This window comes from Lepisma saccharinum, chromosome 3 (genome assembly GCF_977018435.1).
Source record: "Lepisma saccharinum chromosome 3, izLepSacc3.1, whole genome shotgun sequence".
Taxonomy (NCBI): Eukaryota; Metazoa; Arthropoda; class Insecta; order Zygentoma; family Lepismatidae; genus Lepisma; species Lepisma saccharinum.
Genome location: NC_139231.1, coordinates 23,860,348 through 23,886,344, shown reverse-complemented (window position 1 = coordinate 23,886,344; position 25,997 = coordinate 23,860,348). Strand labels below are relative to the sequence as shown.

Below are 25,997 nucleotides of genomic sequence, written 5' to 3'. Positions count from 1 at the left end.
GTTTTATCAAATCCGTTGCTCTCTGAAACATTTCAAACGACGTCGAGTCCCCGCTGCCGGTTAGTTGCGAAAGAATGACCAGCATTACGACGCAGAGATGACCGCAAACCACTTCGTCGAAGCCCTGGATCCTTTCGTCGTTGTAAAATATTTCGGACGTCGATTTCAGGTAGTTCGCAAGCGTGAGAAGCGGAACGCCACCGAAAGAATCAAAAACGAAAGCGCTTCCGTCCTCGGCAATCCAATAACATACCCAGTGGGTTCCCGGGTTGAGTGAATTATCCAAGTTAACTACTCCGCTTTCGCCGCCACTTCGGGGTCCATTAGCAGGCAATGTATCGGACATGAACACACCTCTGAAGTTTATAACGTTGAACAATTCAGCTAGATACTCAATATCTTCGTTTGAAAGGGGCACTTTTTTTTAAGGTTGAATTTCTTCAACGCTGCTGCGGTGGTTTGTTTCTTTGTTCTTCTTCTCTTCAATACGGAACCAGTAGCATTCATCTTGCTTTCCACAGCGAGGTTGTGTCTTTTTTGCTCTTCGAGCTCTTTTGTGTTCTTCTTGGCATCGATCACGGTTTTCGCGATCGCGGCACTGCCACCTGCGAGACTTCCCACGGCTCCGAGAGCAGCGAGGATCGCGGGAATGCTGAAAATGAAACCTCCCTGCTTTCTTGACCTAGACTTTTGCAACTTGCTTAGCTGTGGCCTGCTGAGAAGGAGCTTCATCCCGTGTCCCTTCTTTAAACATTTGTTTTTCTTCTCGCGTTGCTTCTTCGTGAGTATAGAATCGATGCCCGAAACCTTTTTGAGTTCCGAGTAAGGGATTTGATAAGCCACTCCTTTCGGACGCATTGCGAAGAACTCCTATTTTATTATGTCTGTTTATTTACTTACTGCTATCCGTGAACTGCATTCTGCTTCAGCTGCTGCCTTCTTTTCTCTCTGTGCCAACCCCAAGACCAACATTGGGATAGTGTAGGAAAGAACAATAAATGGAGTGAAAAGGTTTTGGTGATATGAGACTGCTGTTTATTTCAGCAAAAAAAAAATAGATGGTTGCCGGAAATGAAGTAAATAAAAAAGTATTTTGTGTGTATGCGAACAATTTAATACAGAAGCGTGTGTGTGCGTGCGAAGTGGATTCGTTACAGGATTAGCCTAATTACAGATATTGCATGATTTGGACTTCTCTCCGATTGGTGAATAGCCCCATGGAACGGTGTGAATACCGCAGTTCAAAACTTTTCTCTTGTCGTCCTCTGCATCCAACGCCACTTTGTTCAGTTTCACGGTCTTCACATCATGCTCTATGCTCTGGAACCTCCTCTCTTACGCAGGATGGGGAGTTTCGTTTGGTTTGAGTTGTTGTTTTAAGTCCACTTTATGCACAGTAAGGCTAATCGGGACTGGACCTACAGTTTAAAGTGGGATCCGAACCACTTGTGCCTCCACCGGGTATCGAACCCGGGACCCCTTGATTACAAGGCAATGACGCTACCACTGCGCCATGGGGGAGGTCCATGATGGGGAGTTTCTTCTTCAGGCATTCGATGTAATCCTCGACGTTTAACTTCCCCTGAACAGTGCTTTTCCCAACTCCCTTGGACTTCTTGATGGTGGCGACGGTCGTTCTGATACAATACGATTTAGCCCTGAGTCCCACGAACTCTCTGATGATCTCACCGTTCATTTCGTCCTTCATCAATCCGGGAACTTTCTTGTTTCTTGGCAAAATGTTGTAGGGGTTCGGTTGTGGATAGCCCGAAGTGTCGAAATGTTCCTTCAATTCGGTTGTCATGCCCCTGTACGGATCTTCCTTCATCACATAAACGAAACTGTCCGTATCCATGTAAGCAATCTGGATTTGTTTTTTGTATCGTGGCTTCATGATGTTGTAGTGGAACTCGTACATTTGCAGTTTCGACAGTTCGAGAATTGCAGCCCCCACGTACGTCGGTTTGTTGAACGTAATGCAGGATTTGTCAAGATGAAGCAACGTCAAGTTCTCGTTGAAAATTTTCCTGCTCTTGAAGCGTGGGTTGGCAACCCACTTCATGCATTTTTTTTCGTCCGAAACTATCTTGACGTCCTTGTATTTCCTTACATTCTCCATTGTTTTTCCGTAGATGGCGTTGTTCATCAGTTTATACATATCCTTATCCAGGTCAGATGTCGCCACCTGCCGCTTCTGGGTGTTCATGTTGATGTAGGGTTCCAGCCATTTGCCCTGTGTGAATTTCAAAACTCTGTGAGCTTTAGTTAAAACAAGACCCTGCTGGAGATAGAATTTCAGCAGTTTGCAGTGCACTACGTAATGATCCTTCCTCTCCAACGTCAGAAGCAGTTTTGGTTGATTGGAGCGAGGAGGACATTTTAGCTCAGGCGCCAGAGGAAAATCCGAATGGAGCTGGTGCAATTCTGAAGGATACTCCAAGTCTACCTCCGCGAAGTATCATGTCGATCCTTCAAAATTATCCTATTGAAGCAGATGTTTCAGTCCTTCTTCGGTGATGTCCGACCACTCGAAATTAGACTGTGGCAGCTTCTGCGTCATCGCATAACCATACAGGTTGTTGGCGTCCAAGTATATTATGTAGCTGGACTCCTGATTGGGATCGTGCTCGTCTCCCATGTACTTGTTGTTTGCTTTCGCATGTCTTAAACAACATTGCACGATAGTAGACCCAAATGGAGAATTCAACGCCCGAAAATGGGGCTCGGTGGGGCTCGCCTTAATGGTTTGCTCTTGTAAGGCATAAGCCCCATTTTCTCGCAGTGTTGCCAACACCTTACTCGAAAAAAATCACCAAGGTTTCTCTCCATGTTCCGCGCCTTATTTATTGCGCTGACACAGCGTGATGAGTAAATGTACTCTCTCATTCTTGAAGGATGAATGCACCTTATCGTAATTTTTTTCCAAGTCCCGGGGACCAAAATGTTTATATATCGTGACCTTTGTAAACCTCTCTTTTTTGGGGGGGAAACGATGTGCCACACACACGCGCGCGTATGCCTCTCATTATTTCCGTATTGTGACGCAAACCAAACAAATAATAATTGTTGTTTTTTTAGGATCTCTGGCCCCTATATAACCTCGCCAGGGGTGCGTGGTGCCCAACCAAAAAAAAGTTCTAACGGCTGCGGTTATAGATTACCTCACCTCTGTAGAGTTTCACGTGTTTTTTTTTCTCAAACTTCTCGACAGAAAAGTAACTAGAGAAGCGCAAGCTGGGGATTCTTCGAAACGAACGAGCCCCAGGTTTTCCCGTACGGCCTTCGAACGTAGAATTGATTAACGTGAGGGCGAATCTCTTCCGGAATGTCTTTCAATTCGTACATTCTCTCAAACTTCCATGAAACTCTACAGAGGACCTCCGTAATGCATGCAACGTGTACTAACGACTCTAGTGTTATTTTGATGTTGTAATTTTTTTGGATATAGAGTTTTATTGTGAGATAGATAAAAAAAATATGTTTATTATAATATTTTCTTGATGAAGATGGAGAATATGTGTGTGTGTGTGTTACAAAATAAAGTTGCATGCTTTTTTTTTTTCTAGTGTGTGTGTATGTGTATATGTTTTTTTGATGTTCGACAGCATCTGAAACGATAAAAAAAAGAAAGAATTTTATTGTTAATTTTTTCTCGTGTAAAAAAAATAACAAAATTTTTTTTGTGCAAATTTCTGATTGTTTTGTGCTATAGTGATGTAACTGATAACTGATGAAATTGACATTGTAACTGATCTGAACTAGTGAAATTCGTACTGTGCCATTGTAACTGATTGTGTTAGTACTAAAAATTCCTTATTGTGCAAGAAAAGATGTTAAAAACCTGTTAAAACTGCTCTGTGACCCTCTCGTTCTTCACGTCGTAGGCGAAGGACTTCTCTGCAATCAGGATGACACTGCATAGGGTATCCTCGGGCAAGGCATCGTGGAACTCGCAGACGATCTTAATGTTTGTTCGATCGTTGACCACCACCTGCTTTCTCTTAGATGTGTTGATGACGGTCATGGGTCTCCGTGCTTTGAATTCGCTGGGCGTGTAGTACATGTCCACGCTTCCCTCGGTCACGCGTTTGTAAGCCGAGAACGCTTCGTAAAGTTTGAGGTAATCGTTTTTGGTCATGTCGAGGTTGTAATTCTCGCGCGGGAACACTTCGTTCCTACCGTTCTTCAGATAAACGTTTTTGATCTTGCAGTCGTCGAACTTGCTGGAATCTTTTTCCTGATTCTTGTCCCTCCCGGTCTGAAAAAGCACTACGACGAAATCTGGCATGTCGAACTGTATGTTGTTGAACTGCGTCGTCACGTCGAATTCCATGTGACTTCCCGACGCCATCTTCTGCACTCACTGGTAACCGTGAAAGTGAATCGGCACCTGCGGACTTTTCAAGATCTCCGCTTTGTACTTGAGGGCGTAGTTCGTTTCGTATTCCACCACCGGCATTCTCAATTCCATGCTCCGGATGACGCATTTCGCTGCTTCGGGTAAAGTGTTGGCTATCGGCGTGGTGCCGTCCGGACCCAAAGTAGCGTATCGCATCAGTGCGTCGTTGTCTTAGGCCGCTCTTCGAAACGTGATCCTCAGTCCTCCCTTCCACATGATCTCCTTGTAGTCCGAGAAGAAACCAGGCAGCAGACGCATGGGAAAGAGCACCGTGTGACTTCTCGTCGATATTTTGGTCCCGGCTTCGAATCCCCCGGCTTGGTAGTACGCTGCGTCCGTTTTGGATAATTTCAACGTTCCCACTGCCGTCGACGTGATGCCTGGATAATCTATTCTGTCGATGACGGTGTTGTGTTTCCTCACCTCCACCTGCGAGAACAGGTGAGGCACGAAGTTGTCCACGAGTATCAAGTTTGCTGCTGCGGGAAACGCGTCTCCGCTATCCTTCTTCACCACGTCGAATTGAAGGTAGAGGTCCGCTCTGTGAGGATGAATGAACCCGTCGCCTACGTCCACGTCGTATTCGATCTCCCTGTTCGCTTCGTTCAGATTGGCGAACGTGCGACGGTTGGGAGGGAAAGATTGCAATTCGTAACTTTCGATTTGCTCCATTTTACATGTATGGTTATTTATTATACGTCGATCTCCAGGATGGCCGTGGTCGTGGCACCTGCGAAATCCACCACGTCTCCTTTCTCGTTCGTCACCACCAACTCTATGTCGTCTATGCGGTTGCGACATACTGGAAAATAGATCGGCGAAGAGGGCGTGTAGATGATCGGTTCCATGAACTCGGAACTTGGTTTGAAAGTGGCTATGATTCCCGTCTGCTTGTGACTTCCTAATAATCCGTCCGAAAATTTCGTGATCATGCCTTCCGCCACGTTGCAGTGTACGTTCAGAGTCTCTATGGCCAAGAATTTAAGAATGTTGGTTGCTACGTGCTTGATGCCAGCTTCGAGTTTTGGGTGGTTGTTCTCGAAACCTAAAAGTTCTCCCATGGTGCCCAGGTCCACGGTCTCCGTCGCGGATAGGATTTCCACTCTGTGCGTGACCGAATTTTGAGAAAGGTATGTGCCTTTGGGTAATTGAGCTTGCAAAGTGGAAAGATTGTATTGTCCTGGCGTGACGACGATGTGTTCGCTTCCGACGCTAATTTTGTTGTTGTGCTGCGTGACGTTAGGTATGAGGTACATGCTGTAGAATGCACGCAGAGCCACGGATTTAGGATAGACGATGTCGTCGTGCAGCGTGAGTTTCAAGATTGAAGATTCGCTCGTGAGATGGAACACGCCCATCCTAGTGATGCTGTTTGAGGTTCCACAATGCTTTCTGGAAATCCTCGATCGTAGGGTTATTTATTTTAGAGAGAAACGCGAGCACGGAGAGGCAGAGATGACCGCAGTTCACGTCTCCGAAATTTTGAATGCGTTCGTCGTTGTAGTATATAGAGGTTTTGTTCGTTTTCAGATAATGAATTAAATTTGTAGGTGGAACACCTCCGAAAGAATCGAAAACGAATGCTTTATCATTATTTTTGTGGTAACATATCCAATGCGTGCCTGGATTTTCTTGACCGTCCAAGTTGACTACTCCGCATTCTCTTCTTTTAACGCTTGAAGGTAACGAGTCGGACATGAAAACTCCTCTGAAGTGTTTGATTTGTAACGGTTCGATCAGAGATTCAATGTCTCGGTTGGTGAGTGCTGTTGTTTCTTTTTTTAAACTTCTTCATCACGCCCTTCCCCCCTTTTTTCTCCATGGCCAGGTTGTGACGTTTCTGTTCTTCCAATTCCGCTTTGTTCTTCTTGGAGTCGATGACGGTTTTCGCGATGGCGGCACTTCCGCCAGCCAAACTTCCAACGGCCCCCAATGCTGCCAGGATGGCCGGGATGCTGAATATGAAACCTCCGATCTTTTGCTGTTTCCGCGAACGCTGCAATCTTTTCAATTGAGGTGTGCTGATAAGTAATTTCATTCCGTGTCCTTTGCTCAAGCAAGAACGTTTCTTCTCGCGTTGTTTCTTGGTGAGTAACCCATCGAGGGCACCTAGATTTTTAAGATTGGAGTATGGTATCTGTTACACGACACCCTTGGGCTTCATGTTGATGCTCTATGTGTTATTTTCACGGTATGTTATTTATATATATATTCTGAGATTTTTTCTCGTGTAGTTTTTTTTTTACGGTATGTTATTTATATATAAATGTTCTGAGATTTTTTTTTTCACGGCCTCGCAGTCGTTACACAAATTCTATTACGTGCTTCGTTTTCTTGCCAAGAAGTTCCTTTGTCCCCTTGTACACGATTCGAGTTTTGTTCTCGATTAAAATAGATAGCTTCTCGTCGGATAACATGTTAGCGTATCGATCTGGTAAAAATAGACTGTATTGTGCGTTGAGCAACAGGCGTACCTTGGGACCATACTGGGTAGAAACGATTGAACCGGAAGTTATCGTGTAAGGTTTGTCGACTTCCAATTCCTGAATTTTTACATACTCGACTGACAAATTTAGCATTTGTTTTAATGCTTGGAGATCACTCATTTTTTCAGTCGTCATATCGAAGAGAAAAATTTCAGAGTGTTAGAGAGAAATTTAATTGTTTTTTTTCACGATGTGTGTTATTTATATATACCGAAGATTATTTTTTTTCACGATGTGTGTTATTTATATATCAAGTTTTTTTTGACACGTATATATATTATTATTTTTTTTAACAGAGGAAGAAAGTCCGTGCTTCGGAAAACGCGATGATGTGCGTAATGATATCTTCCGTCTCCTGCTTAGACTTGCGCCAATCTACTGTGTACCGTCTTCTTCCCTGCCTTGCCTCGTGCAATTCATCTAACCTATTGTTTAATTTTTCCCCTGCAGCCGAAAGCAGAATGTTGAGATCACCGCACCTCAGGCCGCTGATCTCCCGAAGATGGTCCTTGAGAACCATTTCACAAGGGATGCGAAATTCCGGCGTCGTTCTTGCTATGATTACAAGTTTCCCTACCTCCTCACAATCTCCGTTTACTGCGTGTTTAAATATTTTACATAGTAGCTCGGGCGGCAAATCAGTTATACGAGACATGTTGTTATTATTATTATTTTTTACTCTATGTTATTTATATACCCCACCCCAATTTTTGTTTCGTGTTCATGGCGATGGTGGTACCCAGTGCGGCGACCCGTTCACCCAGCGATGCGTCTCTGCTCACGAACGTTTCGAAAGCAGCGTGCTCTAACTTTCTGTCTGCTTCGTGACTTGCATCCAGATCCATCTGCGTGGTGTTGTAAGCGATGTCGTGATCTTTGCATGCGGCGTCCAACGGATTCACACCCTTGTCTCCTCTCTCCAATCTTTTCTCGAGTTTGGTACCCGGTTAGCAGTACTGGTAGCCAGGTAAATTCATCTAGAAAGGTAACTTGTTGATGATGTCGTTCACGAGTCCTTTTCCTTCGGCCACGTTCCAGAATCTCGGAGGCAGCGTGTTGATGATTTTGATCAGGTAACCTATGCCCTTGTCGTCGTTCACGATGAAGTTGGAAAGTTTCGTGCTGATCATGTCCACGATGCCAACCTTCTCGTTGTAGAAATTACGGTTGCCTGCATTCTCTTCGCCGGCTATCACCAACAATCGGTCCACGAGCTTCCTCACGTCGTCCACCCAAACGAATTCTTTGGGTAACGTGTTCTAGCGTTTGACGCCGCTGCCTGTTTTGACCTGGTTCCAAATCGGTTTGATGAGATTCCTGTACTTCTCGCCGCTGCTCGATTTCACCCTATTCTGCGAGGCATCGTTGTTTTGGTACAAGGCATCCGTCATGATCAAAATTTCCTTGTAACTCTGGTAATCTTCGTCGGTGTAATCTTTCGGCTGCTTTTTGGCAACGAGTTCCCACAGTCCCACCGTACCCGGATACCTGGTCCAACTATTCTTCTCGCCTAAATTAACTTTAATGTCGTTGCCTTCGAAGGTCACCTTCGATTTCCCAATCTTCCACACCACACCACCGCCTTCGTTGGTTTCCATGCTGGGATACAATCCGAACACTTCATCCTTGTCGAATTTCCCCGTACTCAGGTAGTCTCGTGCCAAAGGTCCCAACTCGATTTTATCCGAAGACGACGTGCTACCAATGGCTCGACGTCGTGCCGGTGCATCCTTCACTTCGAACGGTGTCGAAGGAATGCTCGAAATGGGCGTGGGTACAGCGTAACTTTTAGCTGCGAGCGGTACGAGTTCGTTGATCAAATTTTTATTTTGTTCCGTGACACTTTTAATTTCTTTACCTAGACCGCTGATGGCATCGATCACAGGTTGATCCTGACGTTTCTTCTCTTCGTAGAATCCGCGATTCTCGGATTTCCAACCTTTGAAGCGTTTCGCGAGGTAATCGCGAAGCTTGAGATTTTCGTCTTCGATTTTTCGTTTCGTCATAACGTTTATTTATATACGTCGTTTCTCACAACGTTGCAACGTTTAGAAAGTTGTTGATTTTGTTTCTGTATTTTCCGTCGTTGGGTTTCCTCGTCATGTCGATCGTCGCGAATCCGAAATCGTCACCGTTCCAGCAAGTAGAGCAGCAGCGTTCCGAAAATTGATTGTAGTTCATGTCTCCGCCTACGTAGTCATCGTACGCGTGCTTGAGGTTGGTGTGATCTTGACGAAACAAACATATGAAATTAGCGTTGTCGCGTACTAACTGTTTTGGAATTTTGGAAAACGTTTGAGCTAGGTAGAAGCAATCCATTTGTTTGTGACGACCTTGCGTGAAAAAGTTGCGAATTTCATTTTGATTTTCCAGGATGGCGTCGTCGAACACAACGACTGAATTTTCACGACAATCGTCGAGTGGTTTTATTTCCGAGGCGAACGTTGCAATGTCCAGACCATCGTACAGTTTCATCAGTTGCTGGTATTTGGATTGCTCCAAACTTTTCGAGAACACGTACAGGTGCCTGTTCTTCCAATCTAACCAATTCGGTGCGAGGAGAAAATTGTCCAGGAGCAGTGTCGTTTTCCCACACCCCGAAGGACCTACGATCAGACAGCGGATGCTGTCGGGAAGCAACTCACCGTTCTTTTTTTTTTTCTCGTTTGACTTTCCGGATCCGGTAGACGCTTCACCACGTTCCACGTACTCACAAGATCACTTCGTTCGCGTCGATCCAACTCTTTTCCGGAAGTCCCAGCCATTTGACAAACAGTTTGTCACCTTTCCTACGCAATACTCTCTCGATGAGGTACGTGTCGGGGTGTTTCGTTTTAGAGAGTTCCTCTTCGTAAAATCTTCCTTTCAAAATCTCGCCGCTACTATCTTTTATTATATACGTGTGTCGGTTTCCGGGTAAAACTCGAACCACCGTAAAGAATTCCGTGCTCCAATTTTTTGTGAATCCCTTCTCGAAGGTGCGTTTGAATTTTCTGATCCTCACCTGGTCTCCAATTTGGTATTTAGCTTTTTTGTCGTGGGTGTGTACTTTGGACAGTAAACGGTAGAAATTAAACGCTGCTCGTCGGACTTGGTAACGTCAACTGGCTTCATGCCTATCGTTCTGTGTACCGTATCATTATAGGTGTCGACGAGTTCCGGCAGGATGTCGACCCATTTGTAATTTCCCCGAAGCGTGAATCGTTTCCACATGTGTGTTTTCGAGGTTCGATTAAATCTTTCCACGATGCTGGCTTTGATGTGACTGAAGGTCGAATAATGTCGAATGTCATGTTTTTGAATAAACTTTTGGAATACGGCGTTGTAAAATTCTTTACCGTTGTCCGTGTGCAGAAATCGAGGTCGTCTGCCGCCGCTTTCGCGAAAAATTAATTTGAATGCTTCCGTGACGCACGATCCCGTTTTCGCCTTCAAAGGTAGAGCCCATGCGAATTTCGAAAATGTGTCTATGACGGTGAGGAGGTACTTGTTGCCCTTGTTCCATTTATGTACGTTTTTCAAATTGCCGCTACTCATCTCCACGAGATCGCTTTGCCAGAGGTCGTCGATGCCCTTGGTTACCACAGCCAAACGTTCGTAGTTGCGGCGTGCAGGTTTATGCAATTCTTCGACGATGGCTTGCCTAGACATTTTTTTTTTAGAGATTACGTTTGAAGAGAAGCACCAGCGTGATGGGATTCAAAGAGGGTGGCACCTCGCTCGTGTTTTGAATGATCAGCTTATCGCCGGCACTCACGTCGAAAATGGTAAGATCTTCGTCTTCGTGTATTTCATATATGTTGCGCGTTTCGTTCCAACGTGCCAGAGGAATGTTTCCTGCTTTCTGGACACCACGATTCGATATGAAGGTCATGGTGGGAACGCTAGCTTTTCTGCCGTGAGACCAGTACGAAAATTCGTTTATCTGAATTGTGCCATCGAGGAGAAACTTGTAGTACGGATGATAAGGATGCAACATGTACAGTTTGTTACCTTCGACGAACGTGGAGTTTCTCTGTTGATTGGGAACGCTGTTGATTTCGATGGCTTGCAAGGTGAACAATTTGGCGAATTTAGTGTCGAAGGTGACGAGATTACTGTGAACTTGTCCGAGTTTATTTTCGATGGGCAGCAAATGCTCGATTATGGTATCCGTTACGGCAGAAAACGACGGTTTGATTTTCACTTCCACGTTCAACTGCTTGTAGTTTTCGTTGAGTTCTTGCAACTTGGCACCGAAAGAGGCCAGCGTCGATTCCTGCGTGGATTCCAGCACTCCAACTTGATCTCTGATGTTGACGACAATGTTGTGAAGGTTCTCGACTTGATTCAATTTCGAGCTCTTCTCGGTAAGATCGTTCACGATGCTTCGCATCTCTGTAAACTGCGTGTGAAGGTCGGCGACGCTCTGCGAAGTGGGCAGCGTCGACACCAGCGAACTAATTTCGTCTCGAATTTGTTCCACGTTCGCCGTTTCCGTTTCTAGTCGTTTCAGCATTCGAGATATGTTTCTTTTCAAAGCGTGCAATTCTTTGGAGGTGGGGAGATTGGCCACCCTACTCTCGAGATCGCTCAATGAACTTTTGATGTCGCTCGAATCGGATAGTGCCGTCACCGCCGTTTTCAATTTTTCGAAATCTTCGCTCGAAGGCACGCTCGTCCGTAACGATTCCAAGTCACCCTGTATGTTGTCGAGTACGTGATGAAAATGAGCGAGATTCGTTTCGACGTTCAAATTTTCTAAATATTCGATCTTCTGCTGAACCGTGCTTAACCTGTCTTGAATGCTCGTCAACGCTCTTGCTTCAGCGTGAATATTTTTAATTTCTTCGTTGATCAATTCCAAGGACGCCTGAAGCGTAGCGATGGTGGTTTGAATGTGTTCGAAATCTCGATACGCCTCCAATTGAATTTTTATGTTCGCGACGCTTTTACCGATGACCTGCAGTTCGTCTGACGATGGTAGGTTCGTCATTGTATCTTCCAAAGTCTGCAACTTGGATTTAATTTCTTCCAACGTGCTGGTGAATTCTTCTTGTAATTTGGAAACGACGACATGCAAGCGTTCTGCGTCTATATCGTTCACGACGGTTTGAAGTTCAGAGAAATTCTTTTCTATTGCGGAAGTTCGTTCTTCGATTTCGAGTTTCAATTTTTCCAAATCTTCATTTTTCGATTGAAATTGCTGTAATTTGGCCAAATCATTTTGAAGCGAATCCACGCTCAACTGTATATTTTGAACGCTGTCGTAAGAAGGTACGTCGACATAATTTTTTATCAGCGTCTTCAGTTCGGAATCGATTTTCAGAATGGGGTCGAGACATTGCGTTTGGAGCGTAGCGATTTCCGACTCTAAACTTTTGTTTAAGGTCTCCTGCAAAGCAATCAAATCGGTCCTCAACTTCTTAACTCGAATGTCCAACATGAGAATCTCTTCTGCGTGGTCTACACGCTTGGTGTTGCCGAAAATGTCGTTAGGCATTTTTGGTTAACGGTTATTTATAATAGGATAGACGATTCGTAATTCTACGAAGAGAGGAATGAGTTTGTCGTAATCTCCGAGGAGTTCCATGTAAAGATAATCTCCTGCAGAAACATCGTACGTAATGTTAGAAAGCATCTTGTCGTGCTTGATTCGAAAAATATTCTTGCCGGTAGAAATTTTGATTTCGCCTGCGTTTTCCGGATTCACGGTGATTTGAAGTTTCCCGTCGATCGGAATTTCGTAGAAATGTAAATTGTTATTAAAAACATAAAACATCTTGCCCACATCGTCATTCAGTTTCGTCCAAATGCTGTTGAGATGAACGATCAGTAAACCATTGAGTTTAGATAACACGGAAGGTAAGAGGTTATTGAAATTTGGTGGTGCAGTCTCCATGTTGATCTGTTTGCGGAAGCCAAAAAGATTCATTGTCCTTGTTAGTTATTTAAGAATACGGTCAAGGTTTTTTTTTTTGTAATGACAGACAAAGGTTTTTTTTTTTTTTGTAATGACTAACAAAATGATTTTTTTTTGTTTTGTTTTGTTTTTATGAATCTTCTGTTGAAGATGGACATATGTTGCAGGTTTTGCTTTCTGCTAAGCGATAGTGCACCCACGGCAGTGTGTGAATTCCGCACTTCCGGATGCACCTCTTATCATCGTGCGCATCCAAAGCAATCTTCCTGACAATGTTGGTTGTCAATTTATGGTTGACGCTCTGGATTCGATACTCTTTTCGTAGAACAGGTGAGCGAGTTTTCAGGCATTCAACATAATCCTCGAATGCGAGATGCTTTTGTACAACCTGCCTACCTACACCCTTGGCCTTCTTGGTGACAGACCCCTCGGCCCGAATTGCATAGGCTTTGGCCCGAAGTCCAGCAAACTCAAGAATAACATCCCCGTCCTTCTCGTCCTTGAGTTTACCAGGCACTTTTTTGTTTCGGGGCAGGATGCCGTACTGGTTCGGTTGGGGATAGCCTGATGTGTCGAAAAGCTCGATGAAAGGTGGAATCAACGCTATATCCTTATATGCATCAAGTGTGCGAACATGGTAGACCAAGCTGTCCGTATCTGTATATAAAAGAGAAATGCCACAATCATAATGTTTGCACAGTGTACCATAATGTGTCTCAAACATATGCAACTTGCTCAAGTCCAGAATCGTGGCACCAACATAGATTGGCTTGTTTAGGTGCACCACAGGTTTATCCATGTGGACCAGAGCCAACTGCTCATTATAAATGGTCCTTGATTTAAACAACGGGCTTGCAATGAGCTTACGACATCGCTTCGCATTGGTAACCAGCCTAACGTCCACGCGATTTCTCACGTTCTCCATCGTTTTACCGAACACAGCATTGTTCATCAGCTTGAAGAAGTTTTTGTCAAGCTCCGAGGTTGCAGCGATGCGGTGTTCGGTATTGGCTTTGATGTAGGGTACTAACCAGTTACTGTGCTCGAACCTGAGGATGCGATGAATTTTACCAATTGTAACACCTTGCCTCATCAACCAAGCAAGATTCAGGTAATGTACCACATACCTCTCTTTGGGCTCAACATCCATGATGAGCTTGGGTTGATTCGAGTTAGGTAAACGCTTAAATTCTGGAGCAGGTGGTAACTCGCTGAATACATCATGGAGCTTCTCGGGGAATTTAATGTCCACCTCGGCAAAAAATCCGTATGTACAATCTTCGAAATTTTTCATGTCGAAATCCGAAGGATTAACCCACTCGAATCCCTTGTACGGAAGTTTCTGCATCATGGAAAATCCATACAGGTTGTTTACATCTGTGTGGAGGATGTAGCTTGTTGTTGTAGAGGGGTCGTAACCGGTGGCCATGTATTGATTGTTAGCACGTGCATAGCGTTGCGTCACTTGGACCATACCGCCTCGGATGCCTCGTTCCAAAAAAAGTAACTTTTCCACATCATTAAGAAGCTGGAGTTTAATCCTGGTCATGAGCAGCATGGCCGACCATGCCAGTCCGGGGAGGCTGTAGAAGTAGGCAGGGTCTAGGTGGTAGATGTTTATTGCTGTTGCGCGAAACGCCTGCAAAACGTCCGCGAGAAGCGTCACGTCAAGCTTTAAATATGCGTCGTGATAATCCCCAAAATTTCGACAACGTAACTCTTTCCACATGGACTGGGCGTGCTGGTATTCCTCATCTGTTATGTTAGAGCCTCTCAGACGACTGTAGAATTTATCCTGTGGAGGGAGCGACGTTTCCTTGAACTTGTCGGGGTCCGTGACGTACTCGTAAGGGTAGACCCCCTTACGTCTGATGAGCCCAACATCCAAGTTTGGAAAACTAGCTGCAGTGATAGTCAGCTGCTCGTCCCTAAGTTTGCCTGCAAGAGCATCAAGGCTTGCATGGAGGAAACGCAGCGAGTCAAGAAACCGTAGCTCGATAGTTGCTTCCAATTCGGGGATAGACACCCACTTACTCACGCTAATGTAGCGCTCCTCGTTCTGTGCTAAGACCCTGATACGACTATCATCGTAGCCGAGATGGGGTACCAAGTGATGAAAATCGTATCCGGAGCCGTTGTGAAAGAAGATGGGAATAAAGCGCGGGTCCCTAGCTTTTAAGTTGCACGTGTTGCACCACGGACCGATGTAGCTACCAGTACCATAATGGTCGTGGTGGTGCACTTTACTGTTATCGTCGGTGAAGACCAAGTTGCAAACAGGGCAGTTGGTTGCCTCCTCGTGCCTACGCTTATTATTAGGAGAAAGTCGTCGCATGCGCTTGGGGGACAGCAACATTTTTCCTATTTTTTGGGCCTCCTCTACCATCCTCTGCAAGAAGTGCTTGACCGGGTCGGGACCGCGATAGACATACGGCTCGGGGGCAACATGTTGGTCTCGCCGCACCACAACGTAGGCGTAACTAGAGGCCTCGTGGAGTTGGTAAGGGGTGGTGGAAGAAACTTCGGGATCGGGATAGCAGGTGGAGAGGGGTTCGAGGAAGGCTTCGAAGTCCGCTACAATGATGGCAGGATGCTTTGCCATGGCGCTGTGCATGCTAAATTTTTCTGTCGCATCAGGATTGGGTAGAATAGTTCGTGCAGGTTTGTTGGTACTGCAGTAACGCATGTGGCGAGCGAGCTTTTCGGCAGCGATGTTTTCTCCTTGTAAGCTCTGGTGTTTTTGTTGTCGGTTGTCAAAAGTGATCAGACACCTTCGACAAACTTCTATGCTACCATGATGCTTGCTTTTCTGATTCGACACCAACCGGGAGAGCGAGCGAATAAGGGTGTAGTGGTGTTGTGTCTCGTTCTTGATGAGCAAGAGGTTGATTTCTCGTGCCTCGTTGTTGTTGCTCACGTTGCTCACCCGGATGGGGTGGACCTCATTTTTGTTCTCGGTGAGACCATAAACGTTTATGGCTAATTGCAAGTTGCGAGCACGTGCCTCAAACTTGCCAACATCCGAAAGCGCCACCGGGTAGTCGATTCCCACCATTGCATCCTCCAACTCCGACTCGTACTGCTCGTAGTGGCCAACACGATACGGATGATTTTTCCAGTCGACGGGGTGCATTGCTGCCAGCACCGACCACACGAAGCACTTGTTATCCCTGTTCTGAATATTCAGAACAGCCTTCTTTGCTGCAACATCTGGTGGTAGAGGGACGTAACTAGACCCGGACATTGGTGCAAACTGACTAAAAGTAACACACAATTTATGGGGTTCTCCGCACAGCGAACCGCCCGAGCCTGTGGCCTCGTGCTCCTCCTGTTTAACAAGCAGCTCTTCGGCAAACTTGTCGTAAATTTCCCCAATGCTGTCACCATCCGCCAGATGCAACGTTTTTGCTTTCGTTGCATGAAAGAAAGTGTATCTTTCATCGGTCGGTTTCTTGTATGTGCAACATAGCGTACCGTAGAATTTAGTGGAGGAGTGCGTAGCCAGTGCATTACTAAGAATAGAAACTATCTCTGCTCGCTTCTCCTCTAAAAAGCTACGAACATCGCAAGAGCCGTCCGACAATCGGACATAATCTTCTAATATTCCTCCGAAAGCAGACCGGTCTGCTTTCATCGCAGGCTTGACGCGTTTGGTGGGTGGTGCATTGATGAGGGCTGCTTCTGCCTTCCTCTTGGTGGAGGTCGAAGGCTGAGCCCCATATGTACTTTCGCTTAGACAAGTAAGCTTATGCTTCTTGGCATACGCAATTGTGATGTGTTTATTGCATCCGGAACATAGTTCGGTGGCAGCCAAATGCTTGTCTGGCACGCAGGTGCGACAATGTCTTGCAAAATGTTTGCTTGATATGGTTCTTTTGCACACAGGGCAATTTTTCATGGAGCGCATTTTTTTCTTTTTCGGGGTATGTTTATTTATATGTGATCTGTTGGTGGTAGAGTGTTTACAAAACAAAAATATGCCTTATGAGAAAAATTTTGTAAGCTAATTCTAATTAGCGTTAGTTTGAGGGGTTTATTTATATATGGGTGGTGTTGTCTTCCTCAAATATGTGCTTTAATCAACCCTATAAAAAAATAAAAAAATATATATATAAGAAAAATATGATTGTAGATAGAAAAAGCACAATAAATATTGTATGCATGTGTAATTCTATTTAGCTTATTTTTGCTAGACACGAATCTTCTTCAGATTTTATTGCCTACTAGTATATTTTTCTACCAATCTAGTAGAGGTGTGAAACTATGAAAATGTTCTTGTTTAAGCACTAATCATTATGTCTCCAATAGGACTCCTATGGGACGTAGAACCTTGTAACTTTGCTCTATGTATATACTAGTGCTTTTCCAACATGTTCACAAAACCTTAGAACCTTCACAGACAAAAAGATAAAGTTTCCCTCTGTGTACATGTATAATTCGAACCCACTGTAGGTCCAGTTTCGATTAGCCTTACTGTGCATAAAGTAGACTTAAAACAACAAATCCAATCCAGAGTATCAACAAATTCAAAAAAATAAAGTTTCCCCTGTACACTGGTATAATTTTAAACTCCAAGTTCGATACCCGGCGGATCCCACTGTAGGTCCAGTTTCGATTAGCCTTACTGTGCATAAAGCAGACTTAAAACAAAACAAATCCAACCCAGAGTACACGCGTCAATACCATCCACCATGAGTAAACTAACATGATCATAATCATCGTCCCTCCGATTGTTACCTCGCTTTTATGTTATTCGCGATGAAGAATAGTTTTTTCAAGCGCACGTTATGTATGCTCATATTTTTTGTTTAGCGTAATTTCGATGTTTAATCAAAACACCACTTCCTGTTCACTAACACAACTCGCAATTATTATTATTAACACACACACACATGCAAGAGAAATAACAAGAAACAAAACTTACCTACAAAAAGCTGCTAGCAATTTAACACACACAAAACGGTTGTATAATCGCGTACAGTTGCAAAAAAAACGTTACTCTTCTGTACAGAAACTTTCACAGTACTGTGTTTGATCTGACCTACATCCACACCACAGAACGAAAGTCATCTCTCCCCCCACCCGTCGTCGCATCCGGTTGCGATGACAATATAAGCAAAACTAGGTCGTGTCAGTATTGCCAACTCACTAGGCCTCTGGGTTTAGGGCGACCTGAATTGTGCGAGCGATGGGTGCAGCCGAACACCGTCGCCGCACACCATCAACTCGAATTAGACGGCATAGAAGTGGTGCGTTACCTTTTCGGGAACCTCTCCTCGTACACGCTGAAGTACGTTTCGTTGTACTTCAACCTGGGAGAGAAGATGATGCCCGAGGGCGAAACCGTGCAGACGCTCTACGAGAAAAACAAGATAAACGAGCTGTTGCAATACAACGTCCAGGATTCGATGCTTGTGCGGGACGCGTGTTTCTGAAAAACGGACTCGTGCAAACGATCGTCTCAACGTGCTGCCAGAGCGTGTTGCGAGCGGACCAGGTTCGAGGGCACAAACTCAACTTGCATCTCTCGCATTACTATTTCAGCGAAGCGTTGCAGAACAAGCGATGTTTGTGTTTCCCACGGCAGCATCTCGAGTATCACCACAAGCTGGTTGGGGGTTACGTACACCGTAACCCTCACATGAACGTTGCGCTCAAGAACAGGATGGAGGACGAGATTATTTTGGTATTGGATTTTACGTCACTCTACCCGAGCGTCATGGTAGCAGCTGGCCTCTCCCCTTTCAACGTGAACTTTGGGAGTGGCGCGAATTCCACGCCGGAACGTCCGTTCCGCCCGGCACGGAAGTTGATGTTTATCGCGGCGTTACGAATCCAACCGGCTGCACGGAAGCTGATCTTCACGTGTATTTCTCACGGGACACGCTCAATGCCACGTGCGTACGCAAGATTATGGCCTTGCGTAAAAAAATCAAAGAGTTTAAAAACGATAAGACTTTACCGCCGGGCAAACTGCTTGAAATGGACGCCAAACAGAACACGGCTAAATTGATGATGAATAGCATGTATGGTCAGATGTACGAATTGAAAGACATTCCGGAAGAGATTCGCCCTCACGTTAATCAATTCTACGTTCGAAGGCCGTACGGGAAAACCTGGGGCTCGTTCGTTTCGAAGAATCCCCAGCTTGCGCTTCTCTAGTTACTTTTCTGTCGAGAAGTTTGAGAAAAAAAAACACGTGAAACTCTACAGAGGTGAGGTAATCTATAACCGCAGCCGTTAGAACTTTTTTTTGGTTGGGCACCACGCACCCCTGGCGAGGTTATATAGGGGCCAGGGATCCTAAAAAAACAACAATTATTATTTGTTTGGTTTGCGTCACAATACGGAAATAATGAGAGGCATACGCGCGCGTGTGTGTGGCACATCGTTTCCCCCCAAAAAAGAGAGGTTTACAAAGGTCACGATATATAAACATTTTGGTCCCCGGGACTTGGAAAAAAATTACGATAAGGTGCATTCATCCTTCAAGAATGAGAGAGTACATTTACTCATCACGCTGTGTCAGCGCAATAAATAAGGCGCGGAACATGGAGAGAAACCTTGGTGATTTTTTTCGAGTAAGGTGTTGGCAACACTGCGAGAAAATGGGGCTTATGCCTTACAAGAGCAAACCATTAAGGCGAGCCCCACCGAGCCCCATTTTCGGGCGTTGAATTCTCCATTTGGGCCTACTCACGATGCCGCCCCTGATACATTTCTCGATGAAAAGCTGCATGTCGCATTGATCTTCCGCGAAAAGTTGCAATCGAATGCTACTGGAATACAACATGGCATTCCAGGTGAATCCCGGAAGACTCACGAAGTGCGCAGGTTCGACTTTGTAATCACGAATAGCGGTTTGACGAAACGCCTGGAGCGCGTCGAATAGGAGAAGCACGTCCAGCTTCAAGTATCGATCGTGGAAATCACCCAGCGAGCAGCATCGAAACTCGTTCCACATACGTTTGGCGTGCGCATAGTCTTCGTCGGAACACACGGAGTCCTTGAAGGTTGAATTGAAAGCGTCTTTCGACGGAAGATCCGTCTCGTCGAACTTTTCGGGCCCGTCGACGTACACATATGGGTACACTCCTTTCCTTCGAATAGCGTCCAAGGACACATCTGGGAAATGGTCTCTGGTAACTTCCGGCACGTCCAACATGGCGACGCAGTTTTCGAGACTAGCCTGGAGAAAGCGGTAAGAATCGATGAATCTAAGTTCAATTCTTCTGTATTTTGGCTTCTTGCCAGCAGCGCACAACGTGCACTCATCGTCGCAGGGGATCATTTTGCTCATCTTACCATGATAGCCCGGTGGAATATTCACCCACTTGCTGATAGTAATATATTTCTCGTCGGTCTCGGCAATCACACGGATGGATTTTTTGTCATAGCCCAGCTCTTTGATGAAATGGTGAAGATCATAATTGCTGAGCCCGTGGAAAAATACCGGTACAAACTTGGCAGTTTGAAGCTTCAAATTGCATCTATGGCATAATGGACGGATGTACTGACCCGTTACGTGATTGTGGTGTGCCACTTTTATCACACAATCATCAAATTTGGACCCGCAATTTGGACAATGTGTTGCACAAACAAACCTCAATTCTTCGTCTTCGGTAAGATCATTCATGGGTTTAGTCCTGAACAAAACATCACCCCATTCCTCCACTTCCTTGACTAGGAATTCCAGGAAGCGTTTTCCAGCCTCGGGTCCTCGGTAAAGAATCGGTTCCTTGTTATCTTCGTCCGCTCCTGCCATCCAGTGCACGTAGTATGCGAAACTGCAAGGTATGTGCTCGTGGTAGGCAGTAGTTGATGATTTCGCCGGATCGGGGTCGCAGATCGCCATAGGCTTCAAGAATGCCTCGAAGTCCGCAACGATGACAACGGGGACCTCCAACTGGGACTTGTACTTTCTGAAGAAATGAGAACCACCAGGGAACACGCACCTGGATGGTTGATGCTGCAGGCATTCTCTGAGGTGAACCTGCAGTCTCTCCTTGGCGGTTCTTGAACCTAGGTTGCTGAAAAATACCATACATCGATAACAGATTTCGATGTGATGTTCATGTTTTGTTATCTCGCTTCCGACCAGCTTTGAAAGATCACGGATGAGGCAAGAATGGTGCTGTTTCACATTTTTCATTAACAGCATGTGCACTACATTCACCTCATCACCTACAATTTTGCTGATCCGAAGCGGAAAAATATCTACTTTTTTGTTGCTGATTGTATATCCATACACATTTACACCGATTGGAATCTCGTTCTTTTGTTGATATGCTTTTTCGAATTTTTCGATTTTTGTCAGCTGCACAGGAAATGGAACGTCTTCGAAATATTCATCCAATTCATTCTCGTACTGGCTGTAACTTCCAACGCGCGTAGAGTTTTTTGTTTTATGATGCAAATGGGCCAGGAGGCACCATTTGAAACACTGGTTGTCGTTGTTTTCAATGTTAAGAACGGCTTTCTTGTTTTCGATCACCTGCGGGAGCTTCACATAAGTCGATCCTGAAAGAGGCTTGTATTTGCTTATGTTGATGTTGATGATGTGTGTAGTGTTGCAAACACTCCAACCCGATCCTTTACCTTGAAACTCTTCCTGCTTCCGGACGATCTCATTCATTAACTTGTCGTAAAGTTCGCTTATCACCTCCCTATCACTTTCCAGCAGAAGTTGTTGCTTTGTTCTACTGGAGAACCCGTGAGTTTGTTCCGACGAATGCTTCTGGAACAACGAATCCAAAACCATGTTGAATGTGAAGGGGCCTTGTTGAGAGTGGAAACCAAAATCTTAACCACTTCTGCTTTCTTCTCCTCCAGGAAAATTTCGGCACTGCAGGGCAAACCCCTATTCTCGCTGCTGAGGCTGTAATTTGCCAACATATTCCTGAAGGCCGTTCTCTTCGGCTTAATGCATTCTGGGTCGCGTGCTTCAGCCGATTCTATGATCTTCGTTCTCTTTCCATGGCTCAACTGGTTTGAAGACTGCTTTCGCTTTACCCCACTCTTCTGATTGACGATCAAATTTTTTGTTGTTATCACTTTCCTAGATGTTGGGGAAGGTTTGGTGATGCTGGTGGGTTCTTTCGACGAACCAGGCCGTTGAATACATCTTTGTTTATGCCGACTTATATGGGACTTGGTTTGTGGGATATTACAGAAGGGGCAGTGAACTTGGGGTTCTTTCGTCTTCGGAACTGCAGTGGATGTGTCTTGTGACTGCGACATTTTTCTGCAACAGAGAAAGCCAACTTTCAGGGATATGCAATAGGCTATTATATACATATTGGGCCATTGTTTTGATTCGAATCTGTAAGTAAACAGTAAGACGCATCAAGATGCCGAACAATATCTTCGGCCACTCCAGAGGCGGCACGGATACCGAGCCACCCGACAACACTGAAATTCTGAAACTCGACCAACGAGTAAGGAAACTTCGCAGCGACCTGCTGACTCTCCAGAACACTCTGTCCTCGAGCCTACAAGATGAGATCACAAGTCTGCAGAAAACATTAGTGGATCCGATCCTGAAGATCGAAGCGGAATTCAAATCACTGTTCGCCAAGTATGCTGATTTAGCATCCTTGGAAAGTTTGAGCAGCATTCAGGAAACAGTGAACAACCTGCGAGAGGAATTATCTAACCTACAAAAATCCAGAGACATTATTCAACTAAAAACTAAGTTTGAGGAACAGGAAACAAACATCCAAGCTAGCTTGAGCGAACTTCAAAATGTTATTTCTAACATTAAGATCCAACTTGAAACCAACCCTGCACCCGAAGACATACTTCTGATCAATCGAACAGTGGCCGATCTACGAAACGAACTCGGTAGTTTTCGGGATGAGATCCCGTCTCTGATATCCTTTGCAGAACTTGAAAACTCGGTGAAAAACATCAGGGAGAAACTTCAAACCGTCGAAGAAGCCATTGCCAACTTTCCTTCGTCCGAGGAACTGAAAATTATAGGAAAGTCTGTGGCCAACATCAAACTGCAACTCGAGACGTACGAGGATTTCGGTAAAATCCAAGGCACCGTAAGCCACATCGAGGACACTTTGTCGACCATGAGAACTGATCTATCGACCGTGCAGGAAGCTTTGGAATTGAAATTGCCAGGCATAACGGAAACCCTGACCACCGTTCAACAGCAAATTGCCAAGCTGGAAAGCCTTAACACCGAAACCGAACTTTCACACTTCCATCACCTGATCGACGACATACAGAGCAAGTTGGAAACACTGCAGCAATCAACCCCCACACAGGACGATATGACGCGACTCCGGGATGCGCTGGGTACGGTAGCCGACGCCAGTGAGCTGGACGCCGTGAGAAAAGCTTTGACCGCGCTGCAGAATACAGTCGTCAACTTACCAACATCGCAGGAACTGAAAGCCGTGAAGAGGACAGTGAATCGTTTGCTCAAATCCGAGGACGTGAAAAACATTCAGATTGAAATCGTGCAAATTCGAGACACCATCGCCACGATGCCCACCAACCAGAACGTCAACGAGCTGCACACTCTGTTCGCAGAAATCAGAAAACAGGTTCACGACCTCGCGACACAAAACTCCAAACTGAGGCTCGTCGAAAGCTTGCAGCAGATCATCGCAAACGTGAAACTTCGAATGGACGACGTGGAGACCGGTCAAGAGTCTGCTTTGGCTGATTTTGCCGACAAGCTTCGCGAACTGAACGAACACTTCAAGCAACTTCGCGTGGAAATCAAGATCAAACCTTCTTACGACAGCATCGTCAACCTCTTCAGCGAACACCTGGAGCCCGTACAGAACAAACTGGACGACGTGCAGGAGGAACTGCGAGCCAACGTCGGCAGCCTGAACGTTAGCCTCGACAACTTAAAATCGACAGTCGTCCTAGAGATATTCAGCATCCCAAATCGAGAATTTCCGTCCCCTTTCAATCCACGAAGCAAACTCTACATGCTCACTCCTGTCAAAGCATACCATCAATTTTACCTCAGGGGAAAACTTCAGTTTGTCAAGGTAATTTACTGGTCGCTACTGCGAGCCCTTCACTATCCGACTATGACTGTGACGAATATAGGGGACGAACCTAAAGTCCGCAATGTAGAGCTGGTTGATTTCACACATCCCGAAAGTGGAGAGACTGCATATGCAGAGGATGCTTCGCAAATCATTGACATTCAAGTCGGCGATAAACTGTATGTAGAGAACCCCACGCTCTCTCCAGCACAAAATCCCATCGTCATCGTGTTCCTTTTCTCACATGACGTCCAGTAGAAGCAAGTAAAATTTTGTTATGTAAACTTATTAAAGCTCAAACGAGACTTTCCTGATTAGCACAAAAATACACTGATATTGTGTGATCACGAGATAAGTCGAGTTAATAATATGCAATGTAAAAGTAAATTCCAAGTTAACTCGGGTTAATAAAGCAAGTAATGCTCGACCACAAGGAAAAAAACCTTCCCTCAAAAGCGTTCGCACATCTTCCCTGCCGTTATCGGTGCTCGGGGCAGTATTGCCAGGTTAGACTTGAAAAAATTCGGGAGATTGTTTCTTGGGAAACCAGAAGATCTGCTACAAAATCCGATGATCTAATAGTAGCGGATGAACGACCTTCTCGGGGAGGGGCGACATATGCGTGTGCACTGGGGGGCAAGAGGATGTCTGCAGATTTTTTCCAGAGAGGGGGAAACAATGTATTTTTATCAGGCGGGTAAACGAGGCATATTACCCCGTATAATGTTGCCCTCTCAGAAAACACCACTTGAGTTTGAAATTATCACGTTTCCACATCCCTATTATAATAATGGATGTAAATTACTGTAACTGAAATCAACTCAATTTTCGGGTGGGATAAAATACAACCATCCAAAAATAGTAATGTACATGGATGTCCGCAGGATTTTTTCCAGGGAGGGGGCAAGGAAGGTATTTTTTTTCAGGGGGGGCCAAAAGAAGGCAAATTTTCTCCAATAATAGTATTGTCCCCTCAAAAAACATTGCTTAAATTTCAATGTATCATATTCATGCAATAATTAACACACATTATTGCAGCTGAATTGAAAGTATATGTGAATACCCATGGTAATGTAGTAATAGTAATAAAATAATAATAATGTCCTAGCACATCCTTTGGCATAATTTCACAGTTCAAACAGCACTTTTCATGTCTGAGTGGAGTTCCACTCTCCCCTCCATGTTCAAGTAAGGTGACCAGGAAACTTGTTTTTTGAGCAGGCCGTCGGAGGTACCATAGCAATAGTTTATTGTGGAATCCTACCGAGAAATCAATAGGTCTGGCAACACTGACGTTGGCCGCTCTAAAGGCTCCTTCCTCCTGTCTTTTTCCCCCACCCGCCAGCGCGATGGGCTCTGCGCAGGTTTTTTTCCTTGTGGTTCCACTATAAAAACATAATTGCTGTACTTACCTCTGTTGAAGTAAAGCTGTTCTTTCTCCTTCTTGCGAAAGTTTTCATGAAATTGAACACAACGTGCACCACAAGCACATATAGATCTCAGTCACTAGAGTTAATACAGCAAAAATGTCACTAACAAGTCACGACAGGAATGTTGTTAATATAGTCACTCGGTCACCTTCTCGCTAAGCACTGCGAAAAGTCGAGGCGATCGTGGTAGGAAACGATATCGATCCGTCTAGGCTACATACATCGTTCCGTCTTGCACACACAATTAGAGGAAAAGAATCGCGTAAGTAGCATTAGCGACGACTCCTATACAAATATTTTTACTGGTAAAGATTTTCTTTCGAAGCCCTTTTTTCCCTTGCGTAATTAACCAAGAACAGAAAAGAGGTTCATCGGTAGAGGAAATGCTGGAATTTGTATTGTTTCTTTGTTTTCGAAAGCATACTTCATCCCCTGAAGAGCACTCGTTTTGATTTGTTAGCTAAATTTAGCTTGCGGCTCAAACAATGCATGATAGAATAAATGTTGCCAACTCACTGGGTTAGTTTAACTCGTAAAATATTGTGGTGAAATGTTGATGGCAGAGCTGCCAACGCTGACAGTGAGGTTAACATACACCGTGAACTCTTGTAATAAACGGCTACGCAGATTTGCCAACTCACTAGGTTAGTTTAACTCGTAAAATATTGTGGTGAAATGTTGATGGCAGAGCTGCCAATGCTGACAGTGAGGTTAACATACACCGTGAACTCTTGTAATGTACAGCGTAAAAGGCTACGGTTC

General features: G+C 44.9%; 1 protein-coding gene across 1 annotated transcript; it reads right to left on the bottom strand.

The window, feature by feature from the left end:
• Positions 1 to 424: 424 nt before the first annotated feature.
• On the bottom strand, positions 425 to 21,548 carry LOC145985490 (uncharacterized). Its single transcript, XM_083119561.1, has 3 exons — positions 19,488 to 21,548; positions 1,505 to 2,233; positions 425 to 652 (listed from the first exon to the last, which is right to left on the bottom strand). Exons 1-3 carry the CDS (start codon positions 21,546 to 21,548, stop codon positions 425 to 427), a joined length of 3,018 nt encoding a protein of 1,005 aa, XP_082975687.1.
• Between the last annotated feature and the right edge of the window lie 4,449 nt (positions 21,549 to 25,997).

Excerpts from the sequence above, each read along its gene's own strand:
- LOC145985490 (XM_083119561.1), bottom strand. The coding sequence starts at position 21,548 with ATGGTTTTGGATTCGTTGTTCCAGAAGCATTCGTCGGAACAAACTCAC. Across the intron at positions 2,234-19,487 it reads AATGTATCAGGGGCGGCATC|GGCAAATGGCTGGAACCCTA; the intron begins GTGAGTAGGCCC and ends AAATTCACACAG. Across the intron at positions 653-1,504 it reads ACCTCCCCCATGGCGCAGTG|CATTCCCGCGATCCTCGCTG; the intron begins GTAGCGTCATTG and ends TTTCATTTTCAG.